A 13,671-nucleotide genomic window follows, 5' to 3' on the forward strand; every position below is an offset into this window, starting at 1 on the left:
CTGAAGGTACATACATATCTAATCTTCCATCTATTGATATTTATCTCATTTTTTTATATTAAATTTTTTTATATACAAAAATAAAATTATAATTTTTATATTTATAAATTTAACAAAAGAATGTTGCACGATATGGAATGTTACCTATCCCGTGACTTTGTCCGGTCGTTGATGAGCTCCTATCATTTTATTGTTGATTGAGCTGCGTTTCAAGATATTGTTGGAGAGAATTCAGTACAGAGTCTTGCTTGAGAGAAGAGTCCGCCCTCGTCTCCCCCATGGCTCCTCTGCAGCACTCCATCCTCCTCCTCCTCCTTCTCCTCTCTTCGCGGCTCACGGCAGCGAGAGGCCGTAAGTCTCGTCTTCGCTGAGGGGGTTACGGTGGCGGCACGCTCGCGATACTGTCGAGCTACATGGAGGCGTGGGCGGAGGTGGAGATGCCGGTGCGGGGAGGGAGCGGCCAGTTACGCATGGCCCGAGGCGACCCGCTCGTACAGCGGCACCACCGGCGATGCCATCTCGAGTGGAACGTGTACGTGAATGAATGTGTAGTATTAATTGCACTGCATCTCTACTTACGTACGTACGCGTGCGACGATAACAATACTATCGTGATATATGTCTTCTACCCGCTCCACCCACCTTGTCACAAGGGAGCCAGAACAGGTGGGTCCCATACTTGGAGCCACACCCTGATCCCATCACAAGGCGGGTAGGCATTTGCGATGGCAACCTAAATCTGTAGAAAGCGTTCTCTACTCCTTCAAAAATTACCAATCTGTGTACCTCGGTTGTTAGTGGAACTGTTTGTGGCCTCTGGAAAATTTTGTGTGGGCTCATAACTTGGCCCAATAACAGAGAGCAGTATAGCGAGGGGTAACGCTTAAAACGGGTATGAATATGAAATATTACCCCCAGAAGTGGGAACGCCTCTTGCGCTGCAGTAATCGACGGTTCATTTCCTTCTTCCACGCTCACCGAGCGAATCTGGTGCCCTTAACTCCGATCTGGTAGCTTCGATTGCTTCCTTCCTGCCACTTAATTCGATCAAGAATGCTCATTGATCAGTAAAAGCTTGTTCCTTCTTTGATCTCAGCCGATTTCCGTCAACCTTTTTCTGGAATTCGGCGCTGGAAGATCAGAGGTTTCTCAATCCGAGGGACTCGATCTTCCCACTTTTACTTTCTTTTTCCCTTTTCGTTTTCCTTCCTAGATCTGATAGGGCATCATATCAGAAATCCAATTTTGCAATTGGTTCCGAATTTCATCTATTTCCGTGATTTTGGTGGGATCTTAGCAGTTAATTATGGCAATTTCAGACGATGTGTGTGGTTGTTGAGTTCCTATTTTTCGTTTAATTGATGCCTGATCCATTGGTTTGTACATGCGAATATGAACAACCAATCATTTGGAACAGGAAGCCCCAAATCCTTTCATGCTTACCCCAGGGTAGACTTTGATCTGGAATCTGGAAACGCCCGGAAGAGCTTCCGAAAGTCTAAAAGTACGCCTTTGATTGATCCAATCAGGAAGATAAACTCCGTCGTGAACAGGATCCATTACGTATGCAAGCTTCACCCTGTTGCAGTCTTTCTTGCCTCTTTGTTCGTCTGTCTGACCATGCTGGTAGTGCTTTCGGTATACGAGACCCGGTTCAGAATGATGGGTTTCCGGAGGAACGATGACCTGAGTTTGAGTTTGGGCTTGTATCCGTTGGCGAATCTTCGCAATCTCGTGATGGTTGCTGGGCATTCGATCTATACGAGCACCACCTGCGGAAAGGTCGACAGTGAGGATTCGTGGTTCCTGGAGCCATATCAGAAGAATCCGGGGCAAGCGGCGACGTTCTTGGCACATATAAAAGAGGGAGTAGAGAGTGCAGCTAAGGATAAAAGATCACTTCTTTTGTTTAGTGGTGGGGAAACTCGGAAGGATGCTGGTCCTCGCAGCGAAGCACAGAGTTATTGGTCTGTTGCCGAGTCCCAAGGCTGGTTTGGTATGTTATTCGTTTGTCTTTGATGCTACAGTTGACATTCAGTCGTGTCTTAGGTGTTTATATATGTTAATGCATGTGCTGTGTTTGATAAATTAGTTTTTTTTTTCTCTTCGTTTAACACTATTCCAGTCGGATAACAAAATACCTACTCTTTATGAGTTTACTGAAAAAACTTAAAGCTGTTTCTACCAACACACTTACTTTCACCTGTAGAATGCCAATCTTCAATTTTATCCTCTCGTTAATGCATGTGCATGGTTGATGGTTGAAAATGAAACATAATGTAGAAACTAGATCTAAGCTGTAAAGGATTCAAATTTTAGGTATTAATTTTATTTGTCAGGACTGATTTGTATAATACATTGTACAAGGATGATGTTTCAACTTTTAATATGCATGTGATCTGATAGTACAGATGATATTCAAAGAAGTAATCTGTCTGGCCTTGCCATTTTTTGCTGGGAATGTATTTGCTGTAAAAAGAAAGGAAAAAAGACTTGGACCTTATATAGTTTTACTTTTCATTGCAAAGCCATCATTCACCAAGCTCCTTATGATGTTGTTGGAGAAAATTTCAATTTCACTACCATCCTCTTTGATCTGGCTGAATGGCATACTCTGACGGCAACAAAATGTTTTTGCTGGGTTACAATCCCTCTGTCTTCTTGGGAGGCCAGTTATTGCCAGTTGACATTGAAGGACCTGTTGATCCTTCCCCAAGCTTTTCTGACCACAATTTGGTGTTGGGAGTGGGGTACTAGCTGCATAACCACTGAGCTTTCCGGTCTTAGTGTCTTGCATATCCTTCTAAGCTGTGACTTGGGATCTATTTTAACCTGGTTTTACCATTATTACTAGCATTTTAGCAGCATGTACTATGTTCATCATGTGACTATGTTCTGCAGTTATGTTTTCTTGATGAAGATAATTGCTATGGCATCTGGACCTTTCCAACTCCAATGTAGCATGCCTAGTATTCTTCACTGCTCATAGGAGTTAGACTTATTAGTTGGAAATTATGGTTGTCGGACCTTACAATTGATACTAAAGTAATTGCTTAATAGTTAGAGGACTGTTGATGTATATTTGTCAGACGTTATACTCAGAAGTTAGTTATCTTATTTATCTCTGGTATTGCTTGGCGTCTATTGTATCTATCTTATAGCTTGTGCTCCACTATTATTTTCATGATCATTGAAATTGTCTCCTGTGTTTTCTTTTCACACATGGAGCTATACCTTCAATTGGCTCCCTTGCTTTTTCCATCTCATGCTTCTGCAGTCTCTTTTCTGTTCCATCAACCATATTGAAATTTCAATCGCAGCAGTGTGAGAGTTGGACATCGGTATATTTTTAATTTTTTTGGTTTCAAATATCTAGTGCTTTGTATAATTTGAATTTACATAGATAACCTGCATCTAAGAGGCCACAAAGATTTAAATAGTCTGTCATTAGTTTTTTTGTATATTTTAAGCTTGATCTTTTTATTGAGAAGCTCTGTTATTATCTTTGCCTTGACAGGACAGCAAGATAGTGTCAGGAGTAGAGCACTCACAGAGGAGCATGCTAGAGATAGCTTTGAGAACCTTCTTTTTAGTGTTTGTCGCTTTCGTGAACTTACAGGCACTTATCCACAGAATATTACTGTGAGCTTCTTTCTCTTTTGCAATAGTCATTTCTTTTCTTCTATCTAATGCTTCTTTGTCACATGCATTTCATAGGAGGCACAATATACACAACCGATATAATACATCGTGCCTCCTATGTACAACAGAATAAGGCACAATGTATTATTATATGCAACCAATATAATACCTTGTGCCTCTTATGTACAACAGAATAGTTGTCCTTTAGGTTGTATCTATAACACTCCACTTGGTGACACTATTTCTCTATTTAGGATTTTGGTTTGTGTTTCTTACTAGATCAAATTCATTTTCACTAATTTTATTCGTTTGGATGCTTCATTTATGAGTCCTAAGATCTCACACTCCAGTTCACAGACAAAAGTTGTCGATATCATGCAAGTAGAATATTCTGAAACATTGAAGTTTTATTTATAATAAATGTTAAAGATAAATTTTAGTACACTGTTGTACCTTTCTAAGCTCAAGGTTAGAAAATTTATTTTCCTGGAAGAGCATGAATAAAGAGATGCCATTCCATTTCATATCTTTTTGCCCAAAAAACCACTAAATGACAAAATGTTTTTTCAGTTATACCATCCATTTATGAGATGCACATTATTTTTGTTCTGCTGTGTGTTTGAGGATGGAGTTTAATTGCAAAAATGTCTTACGAAATTGCAGAATCTGATCATTTTACATAAGAGCCAACCCTAATATTACTCCCAAACATGTCTTACCAAACAAAGTTTGTAGATTGAGCGCTGAATATTTCTTCCATTTGAAATATTGAACATGTAAAATTCTCTCTGTTGGCCAGAGTCTTCCTGTGTCTTGAATGTTCTTTGAGTCCCACTAGGATGAACTATTTCAGTCATAATGCAAAGCTACATTATTGACTAATTTCTTATCTCATCAAATCATTTCAACACTCTCAGATTGTTTCTTCCTCATTCTAATCGTTGTTGCTATTCTCATATTGTTGTTTAGTGTTTGTCATGGTTTCTAAAAAAAATTTCTATTGTTTTTGAATGATGGTCTCAGGTTGTAAGCTATGATTTCAAGAAAGAAAGGTTTGCTCACTTGCATCGACTAGCAATTGGATTTCCTGAAGGGAGGTTCTTCTATATCGGCACCCCTGCTGCTCCAGGTGCACAAGAGGCCGCAGAGAAAGGCGAGGCTCATGTTAGGGCCCAGTTTCAAGAAGATCCTTACGGATGTTTAGGTTCACTTCACAGAAAGCGACTAAAGAGAGACCCATTTCATCGGCTTATCCCTTATCCTAATGGATGCCCTGAATTGAAAGGCTTGTTCAGCTACTGTGGTCCGGTTCCTTATCCAGCATCACTTCCTTGGATCGAGTAGTTTCAAGGTTGCATTGCTATCAACTTCTTCGGATGATGTCTTGATCTCAAAGCGATAAAAGCATGAAGCATGTACACTGAAATAAATTCTCATCTTTGCTTCTGGTGATTGCCAATTTGTTTTCTTCATATTATGCCTCCAGATCTATCAATTTGTGACAAATAGTTGCTCAGCAACCCAGAATTGTTGACCGTAATGGATTTACACAGGATTCTGAGCATGACAAGTTAAAGATGTAAAATTAATGTAGCAAAATTTTGGATTTCTTGAATTATGTCAGGCAACAAGATCATGCTAGAACTTATGGTGTGAATGATGCAAAATATGGTAGCTTGATCATAATGCTCTCTTTAAACTATTTTTTGAGTTGATGATGGTATATTGAGTCCTATTTGCGTTGTACATGCAACAGCATCAAATGCACGTTACACAAGTAACATTATATTGATGCTTACTGATCTTATAGAAATGTATGATCATTCTATTGCAGCAAGATATATCATAAGATGGAATTATCATCCAAGTATTTGAATGGTTGATTTAACGAGAAATATGTTCGCATTCAGGATACGATGATCCAGTAAAATATGTGCATATAATTCTGCAATATATATAAGACTGGAAATAGAAAGATCAAAAAGGCAGAGTTACATCTCTGTCGTGGGTACATTGGTCGAACAGGCGTGGTGCATCGGAATCAAGCTAGCTTTACGATTCGTGAAAGATGATCGCGGGACACCCTACACCCTTCATTCTCCGTCGCCCACTCGACTCCTCGAAGGGTTTGACACAAGGAAGTTACTTGTCTTCGCCGCCGCTCGCGCCCCCAAACGAATGAGAAGAGGCTTCGGAGGAGAAGGGTAGAAAGAGATGTGGTTTCTCTGCGTCTTCTACCACAGGCTCTTGGACTACAGGAGGCCGGAGGTCGAATCCCTCGCCGAGCTCTCTGGGGCCTTCGGAGGCGACAGCGGCGGAGAGGAGTCCCCTTCGACGCGCTCCTTGGAATGGAAGCTTCCGGAGAACCACCACATAGACTCTCCCTTCCATTTCGTCTCCCTTCCGTCTGAGGAGATTGCCAGAAACATCGCCAACCGTAGTAAGGCTCTCGCATTTCTCTTGTCCATGGTGCAGTTTTTGATTGATTTGGCCTACTCTATGGAATTCGGCAGGAGCTTTGATGCTTGCAGACCCTGGGGTTGCATCATGTTTGCTTTAGTTCTAGATAGTTGATGTGCATGGATCCATGAACATATGCGACTTCGGTGGAGCTCAAAGGCGAGATGAACGCATCTGTTTGATCTGTGTTGTAGGCGAAATTTGATTTTGCACGAGCTTGTTGGTTTTTGGGATATTTGTTTCTTGTTAATGCCATATCTTTATCTCGTCGAATTCATATAATCTTTCTTACAATGAGAAAGAAAACGAGTCACTATTTTCACCAAACCTTTTTGTGGTTTAGATGATCTTATCCTTTTTTTCCCTCGACTTAGCATATGTGTTTTTCTCTCTGTCGTAGTTTGGTTGATAGCATTGTGTGTTTTTTCCATTCGACTTAGCATTATGTTGTAGTTTGGTGAATATACAAAGGTAAGAAGAGCCTACTGTATCCTTCATTTGTTTTAAGGATTTGAGTGATTGTTTATATTATCCAGGTTTTGTATGGGTTTTCAGGATGCTTATCTAGTATTTCGTTTTAAGAGCGTTGGCATTTAGATCGTTTTCTGCAGTAGTATTGTTCTTTTACTTGATGGTGAATGGTTATGTAAATAGTTAGAATCAGAAGAGTCGTATTCTCTTCTTGGTTGAACTAGGTAAGGTAACATTGGTTAGAAAGGACTGACTGATTTGCCTTCCCTTTATAAATAATCTGAAGTATCATGGTTACCTATTAGTTTATCAAACTTACCAGCTGGGATAAGTTGAAGGATCATCCTTCTATAATTTAGAGATTGCAATTCGATCTTATTTAGACATGTCTAAGCATGTCCTTGAACTCGAATTTATGTATAATGCCTTTAAGTTAACCATGTTAAGGCTGAGGAAAAATCATTTGCATGAGGATCCTTGGAATCGGCATCACTGGCCAATTGCTTTTATAAACTGCAAATCTTTACCTTTTTTAAGTGAAGACATGGTAGACACCACAGAAGGATTAACAATTGTGCTGCATACCCTAATTTTTTCTTATAATTATTGGAGTTGAAATTGAAATTATGTAAGGTCTAATCTCAGTGAAATTAGGACAAATTTATGTTTTTAACTTTTGGAGTGCATTACTCAAGGAATGAAGAAAGGGATTAAATCATCAAGAAACATACGTTGTTAATTAATGAAGTTTATGAACACATCTCTTTACTGTTCTCAGATACCCTTTCAAAAGACATGTAAATTTGAATTTTATGATCTAAAGCAACTGTGAATAATATGAGTGTTACTATGTAAATATTGGAGATGTCATATGTTTGTATGCAAATAACCTCTAAAGGCCTGCTTATATAAGCTGGATTTAGTTTGGTTGGACCAAATCTAATGTTTCAATGGGACCTTTAGGGGAATAACTTATTTATTTGGAACACCCGAAGACCGCCTAAATGTATCATGTTATTGGAAATTATTTGCTTAATTATCAGAAGAAAATCTGAAACATTTGTTCAACATTTTGTTCAAAGAAAATATAGATGTGGAATCTGACAAAGTTGCTTGATTAAAATGTACAGGTATACTTGTCAAGGGTTTTTATGAACTTTGGGGGCAAGGAAGTAGCTATGAGGAATTGGAAAAGGCCATAAAAGAATTTCCAGATGAAAGGAAACTGCCATACTTGACATCAGACAGCACATTCCGGATCACTGTTGATAGCTTTGGCAAGGTGATCAGCTTTCAGGAACAGAATGAACGAATTCAAGGACTCAGCTATATACCATTCATGGTTAGTGCTGTGGCTTTTATTATGGAATAGTATAACTTCCTGTCAATTTGGTTAAAAGTGTTATGATTAGCCATTCTAACTAAGGGCTTCTCTTGTTCAAAAAGGAGAAAGGCCTTTCAAATATCTATACAGAGCTGCTTCTTCCAACAAAAAGATAAATGCTTTAATTGTTTAAAAGAAAGGAGACTTTAAAGAAGCCTTTAGGTGGTTTACAACCCCAGATTTTGAAACTAATTTGGCTACAAATTTAATTGCGCTGTGCTAATAGAGAGTTTTTCCTAGTTGAATGTGAATTCCTTCATTAAATGAGGCTAATGACCCTTCTGTTGTTGGTTGAAATTGAATTCTCTATTACTTCTGCTTCTGAGTTTGACATGTACCTTCCAGGGACGAGTTGATCTTCGGAAACCTGAGCACAGGTTCTGGCTCATAGAAACTGATGATTATGGATCAAACAATGGCCTTCCTCCCGTTGTTCAGAGGACAATTTTCTTTGGCCGAGAGGTTGGAGCTGCAGATAGGAAGCTATTGCCTACTTACCAGCTGAAAAGTCGCAGGTACCTAGGTCCTACAGCTATGGATGCTGAAATGGCCTTTCTTATGGCTAATCAAGGCCTTGCACAACCAGGCAAACTTGTTTATGACCCATTTGTTGGAACTGGGAGCATACTGGTTGCTGCTGCACATTTTGGAGCGATGACAATGGTCCGTCTTGTTTGGACAAAGTCCTACTTCTGCTCATAATTAAGAATCCTACAATTCATAATATTTCTTGAAGATTCTGATAAAACATTTCCAGGGTGCAGATATTGATATAAGAGTAGTACGTGATGGGCGTGGACCAAATTGTAATGTCTGGAGCAATTTTGAACAGGTATCTGGTTTCTCATCATACATGTTCTCAGAGTTTTCAAGGAAGTGGTGACTTTATTGAACATTTGTTATATTTTGCAGGGTTTTTATGTATAATTGTTAAAAGGAGATTTGATATGGTTGTTCACTTGATAGAGTATTTATGGTTTCTTGTTCTTAACTCTCTGATCTCTTCAAAACCCTGGCAATACTTAATAGATATGTCACCATTTTGTACAGTTTCCTCTTCTTTTAGAATTTGTTGTCATCCCTGACCTAATTTTTGGTGTTTCCATAAGCTGTCAATGCATCTTATACAATAGAGCAACTTCAGAAAGAAATAGATTGCACATTGTGTACTCTTTCTTACCATTTTCTTGTTGAAAGTTCATGTTCCTAGTTCACTTCTGCAAAATTTCAATTATATTTTAAGGGCATTTTATTGAGATGGTGTTTTTTTAATGTTATAAGCCAACGGAAAAGAAAAACTTTCTCTCTTATTGCTTCTAATAGTTTAAAAACAGTAACAAATTTGATGGAGAAAGGGAAATTTGATGGGAGTTGGAGGAAATAAGTAGTGTAGCTACATACATAATTATCCTGTTGAGATGAAGGCTTATCCAGCTCATGGACATTTTTGGAAGCATAAAAATTTAGCTTTAAGAATATCAGAAACCATGCAAATGCTTTTCTGAAAAAAAGGCATTATATTTACCAGATTGGTCTTGTTCTACTTTTTCGTCTATGTTTTTGTGCTTTACTTTTTGGAGCAAAAGGCAAGATAAAAAATGATGCTTAAATGAGTCTTTAGTTCCTTGAGTCCAATCGTTGCAAAATTTCCTGATCTTTTGTTAGCATTAATGAACACTAAGAACAATATGCATTATGGTTATAAAATTATGGGCTAATTTCTGCACATGAAGTATAGAGAAGCTTGTTATGAAAGTCTAAAACATTTTGGAAACTAAATGCAAAAGTCTCAGCAAGTAAAAGATTTTGTTAATTTGACTCGACTCTTTACATAGTACATAAATGATATTTAAATGCCACTTTGTTAGCCCATTACTGCCACCTCAACTGCCAAACCCACTCAACCTTATAATCAGTAACTTAAATGAAATGGGCTTGCCAACACTGTCCAAAATGCACAAGCCTCACATGTTCAGTATAAGAAAGCTTCTGTTCCTGATTTTTCACTACTGGCATATAATATTAACAGTCTTTTTTGTGCTTTGAAATTTCTAGTATTATTAAGTCTATCTTTTTTTATTGTCTTTGCAGTATAATCTGCCAATGCCAATTTCTTTGTTGAGAGCAGACAATAACATGCCCCCTTGGCGCTCAGGTCTAAAAGAGGTGCTTCTTGTGCTTGACATTTTGAATGATATAGCAACTGTTGGTTTTACCTATATTCAAACACTAATGAACTATTATTATCTATGTTTAATTTAGTCCTGGATTTCTTATACAACATAAATCACTTTCTATTATTTTTTATTAGATAACACATAAGTACATATTGATGTGAACTCTATTCTGGATAAATGCTATATATATGTCAAAAGAATTCTGCAATACTAATGATTGTTTCCTATTTTTGGGGCAGCATTAGTCACAAATTGTGTGTATACATCTACGTATAGAGGGAGTCAAAATCCTATTAGAAAGATTCATGGTGTCAATCCTATTACCTCAAAATCAATTATGGAAGCTCTACATTGAAGTCAGCTCCATTGAATATAATCCCTGATCCTAAAATTTAAAATTTCAAAATATTATAATTTACAGATCAAATGGATGAAAAAACAAGCAGTTTTAATGACAATATATTTGATTTGATCAATATCATAGAAGTATCAAATTTAGTTGAAATTTTTTATGCATTGTTGAACAATATTTGAATCAAGGTACACTTTATCTTCATTGCTAATAAAATTAGTCTTAGATCAGCTTTTCATCTGTGATTCTTCTTACACATTAGTTTTGTGTTGGTTTGAAGAACACACAAATTTCTAAATGTTTCTAGCATCATAGATCATGCTTAACATAGTTAATCTTTGATTTGGACAGCCCGTAATCGATTTGAGGTAATAGGATTCTAGGTCAACTATGTACATGCATAGGCATCTTGTTTTCATGAAAATTTTCGAGGTACAGTGTCATAATTATTTCCCAATATTTTTACTAATGTTGAAACAAGATCATAGTAGTTTAGGTGCAACTTTTGTGCCTCAAGTATTCCAGATGTTAGAGATATCATCATTATTGTCCAAGACTTCCAATCAGTATGTTTAACCATATACACAACTTAGAAAATACTGCATGTTCAATTTCTCAAGTCTATTAACTTCAGAAAAAATATGGCTCCTAATATTTCGGAGTTCTTAGTACAATTGGTATTGTGAACCATCGACTAATATCGTTGCAACAATTCAGTGTGATTTACTGCTCAACTGGTGAGATGTACTTGGGTGTTGCTTATTCCGATGTTCAGGGCCTTCAGGCACTGAACCGTCCATCATGTTTCATGGTTAATAGAACTTTCAGTTTGATGTTTTATCTATAATATCGATAAATGACAGTATAATAATTCAAGTATCTTATCTCTTTTTAAGGTATTCGATGCTATAATATGTGACCCACCTTATGGAGTCCGTGCTGGAGGTCGGAAATCTGGTGGCCGGAAATTGCTGAGAGGCACAGTTGGTCCTTACACTGTTCCAGAGGAGAAAAGGCTTGACCACATACCATCAACTGCTCCGTACAGCTTAGTAGAGTGCATGCACGATCTTCTCGACCTTTCTGCAAAGTTGCTGGTGATGGGTGGGAGGCTCGTGTTCTTCTTCCCTGTAGTAAGGGAGGATGGTTTGACTAATGCACAGTTTCCCGAGCATCCTTGCTTCACCTTGATCGCGTCCTGTGAGCAGATACTTAGCCTACGGTATAGCCGTTATTTGTTGACCATGGTGAAGACAGGTGCTTATACTGAAGAAATCAGAGAATCGGCTCAGAAAAGGCACTTGGAGTTCAAGGAGAACCATCTCAAATGGTTAGAAGATGGTAATCTTCACTCTGCAGTATTCAGTCCGGCAGACTCTCAGGAAGCTTTGGGTGCCAAGTCCAACAAGTTTGACAGAGATTCAAAACCAAAATACAGAGGCAAGTACGTCTGATGGAATGGCTGGTCACAAACAAAGGTCGGTAAGAGGCTTATCTTGAGATTCATGTTTCCTCTGATGACAGTGGCAGGAAAGCTCTTGAAATCCATGTTTCCGTTGGTTATATTTGCGGAAAGACATGCAAGAATTAACATAGTGATCTCGACGTCTGTATTATATTCAGGCCTCGATGCTGCCTGTAGTTCCCTTGCCTGTTGATTCGTGCTTGATCAAGCTGGCATATCTCCAAAGCAATTCTACCAACATAGGTTAGTCTAAAATTGGCACTTATCAGAGACTTTTTGAACCAGAACTTATTTTTCACCACTGTTTGAGCTGTTGTCGAGAAGCTTAATTGCATACTCTGTGCTTCTGATGATTCATTTTTGTCGCAAGTGAGGATTTCTTGTGTTTATTCTCATTATATTCTTATAGCATGATCTCTGTATTCTTATACAGACATTATATTCTTATAGCATGACTGACAGCATCATAATCTCTGATACTTATCCGTGTGCATTCTAAACATTCTTCAAGAATGGGCAGCTTGAAGCGGGCAGTCCTGCGTCCTCCATCTTCGCACCCTTGAGGAGGCCACCGAGTAGCTCACCACGATCATAGAAGAACTCCACCTTCTCGATCTTCATGTCCGCATCGACCTAACAACACAACAATCTTTGTCTCAGACGATGAAACTTATACGTAGAGGTGAAGTGATCGATCAGTACTTGAAATATTGCCATCCCATAGAGCTCCACCATCTCCCCCGTCGGTGCATGGCCTTGGAAAGGCCCCTCCATGAAGCCCCAGTGCCGGAACTTGTACACGATCCCCGGCGGGCCGCTGTAGACATGGACGACCTCCAACGCGAACCCACGAGGAAACGCCGTGGTGAAGGCGGCGTGAGATGACTCCATCGTCTCCCTCGACGGGTCGTACACGCGCAGGCCTTGCGGCAGCGACGTCTGCAGCAGCGAGTTGTAGCCGCCTCCCAACTTCCGCTTCTGTTCTAGCGTTATCGGTCTTCGCCCTTTCGTCATCAGATCACCAAACCATGTTATACATGCTTCGAGAAGTAGAATCCGAACGATGAGATGCATTTAGTGAGATGGTGTTCGTGTTCACCATTGAGGCTGAAGGTGTAGTTATCCGGATTCACGGTTTTGTAGTCTTGGAATCGTCTCTTGTGGAACATCTCCATCTCCCATGTCTTCACCAAGTGCTGCACTCTCTCTTCCAAGGACCCTGCTTCCCATACCTGTGCGTGAGAGAAAGAGAGAGAGAGAGAGTTAACATCATCGCATCATCTTCTGCTGGGAGAGAGGTCATCACCTTCGTTCGGCCTTCTTCGAAGAGCTTGTTCACGAGATCGTAGTTGGGAGGAGAGCCGAACCTCCACTCCGTGTTCCTCTCGTGGTCTCCATGGATGTGAGAACGATACCCGTCCCCCTCACCACCACTGGAGTCCATCTCTTATCCCTTCTTTGGTTTAGCTGATGTCTCTCCATCCTGCCACCTATGTATTGGTCTGTTCCCTCCCCAGCAAATGAGGTCACTGCCTGAGTCATGCTTGCTTTGTTTTGTCTGCCTGAGTCATGATTGATGGACGATGACAACCATTTTGACGACACCAGTGGCAAAACCATCCTTCATCTCTTTCACCCTCCTATCTTTCACTATTCTTCATCTCAAGAGATGTACTGTCTTAAACATCTTTTGCTGTAGGAATGAAAGCTTGTGAGGACT

At 39.3% G+C, this 13,671-nt stretch overlaps 3 protein-coding genes across 3 annotated transcripts; 2 read left to right on the plus strand and 1 right to left on the minus strand.

Annotated features, from left to right (window-relative positions):
- The first annotated feature begins 913 nt into the window (after positions 1 to 913).
- LOC135622771 (uncharacterized protein C57A10.07-like) lies at positions 914 to 5,286 on the plus strand. Its single transcript, XM_065124935.1, has 3 exons — positions 914 to 1,996; positions 3,518 to 3,642; positions 4,666 to 5,286. Exons 1-3 carry the CDS (start codon positions 1,393 to 1,395, stop codon positions 4,984 to 4,986), a joined length of 1,050 nt encoding a protein of 349 aa, XP_064981007.1. The 5' UTR covers positions 914 to 1,392; the 3' UTR covers positions 4,987 to 5,286.
- A 443-nt stretch (positions 5,287 to 5,729) lies between these two features.
- On the plus strand, positions 5,730 to 12,349 carry LOC135622772 (uncharacterized). The gene is made up of 6 exons (XM_065124937.1): positions 5,730 to 6,082; positions 7,704 to 7,915; positions 8,303 to 8,620; positions 8,715 to 8,789; positions 10,049 to 10,123; positions 11,383 to 12,349. Exons 1-6 carry the CDS (start codon positions 5,857 to 5,859, stop codon positions 11,938 to 11,940), a joined length of 1,464 nt encoding a protein of 487 aa, XP_064981009.1. The 5' UTR covers positions 5,730 to 5,856; the 3' UTR covers positions 11,941 to 12,349.
- Positions 12,309 to 13,451, minus strand: LOC135622773 (pathogen-related protein-like). The gene is made up of 4 exons (XM_065124938.1): positions 13,258 to 13,451; positions 13,051 to 13,183; positions 12,654 to 12,955; positions 12,309 to 12,584 (listed from the first exon to the last, which is right to left on the minus strand). The coding sequence occupies exons 1-4, from the start codon at positions 13,393 to 13,395 to the stop codon at positions 12,447 to 12,449; spliced, it is 711 nt and encodes a 236-aa protein (XP_064981010.1). The 5' UTR covers positions 13,396 to 13,451; the 3' UTR covers positions 12,309 to 12,446.
- Between the last annotated feature and the right edge of the window lie 220 nt (positions 13,452 to 13,671).

The sequence above is a fragment of the Musa acuminata genome, chromosome BXJ2-9 (genome assembly GCF_036884655.1).
Source record: "Musa acuminata AAA Group cultivar baxijiao chromosome BXJ2-9, Cavendish_Baxijiao_AAA, whole genome shotgun sequence".
Taxonomy (NCBI): domain Eukaryota; kingdom Viridiplantae; phylum Streptophyta; class Magnoliopsida; order Zingiberales; family Musaceae; genus Musa; species Musa acuminata.

Coding starts and splice junctions, on each gene's coding strand:
- LOC135622771 (XM_065124935.1), top strand. CDS start 1,393: ATGAACAACCAATCATTTGGAACAGGAAGCCCCAAATCCTTTCATGCT. Junction 1,997..3,517: donor CGAGTCCCAAGGCTGGTTTG/GTATGTTATTCG, acceptor TTGCCTTGACAG/GACAGCAAGATAGTGTCAGG. Junction 3,643..4,665: donor CTTATCCACAGAATATTACT/GTGAGCTTCTTT, acceptor TGATGGTCTCAG/GTTGTAAGCTATGATTTCAA.
- LOC135622772 (XM_065124937.1), top strand. CDS start 5,857: ATGTGGTTTCTCTGCGTCTTCTACCACAGGCTCTTGGACTACAGGAGG. Junction 7,916..8,302: donor TCAGCTATATACCATTCATG/GTTAGTGCTGTG, acceptor TGTACCTTCCAG/GGACGAGTTGATCTTCGGAA. Junction 8,621..8,714: donor ATTTTGGAGCGATGACAATG/GTCCGTCTTGTT, acceptor AAACATTTCCAG/GGTGCAGATATTGATATAAG.
- LOC135622773 (XM_065124938.1), bottom strand. CDS start 13,395: ATGGACTCCAGTGGTGGTGAGGGGGACGGGTATCGTTCTCACATCCAT. Junction 12,956..13,050: donor CTACACCTTCAGCCTCAATG/GTGAACACGAAC, acceptor TGATGACGAAAG/GGCGAAGACCGATAACGCTA. Junction 12,585..12,653: donor ATGGGATGGCAATATTTCAA/GTACTGATCGAT, acceptor TTGTGTTGTTAG/GTCGATGCGGACATGAAGAT.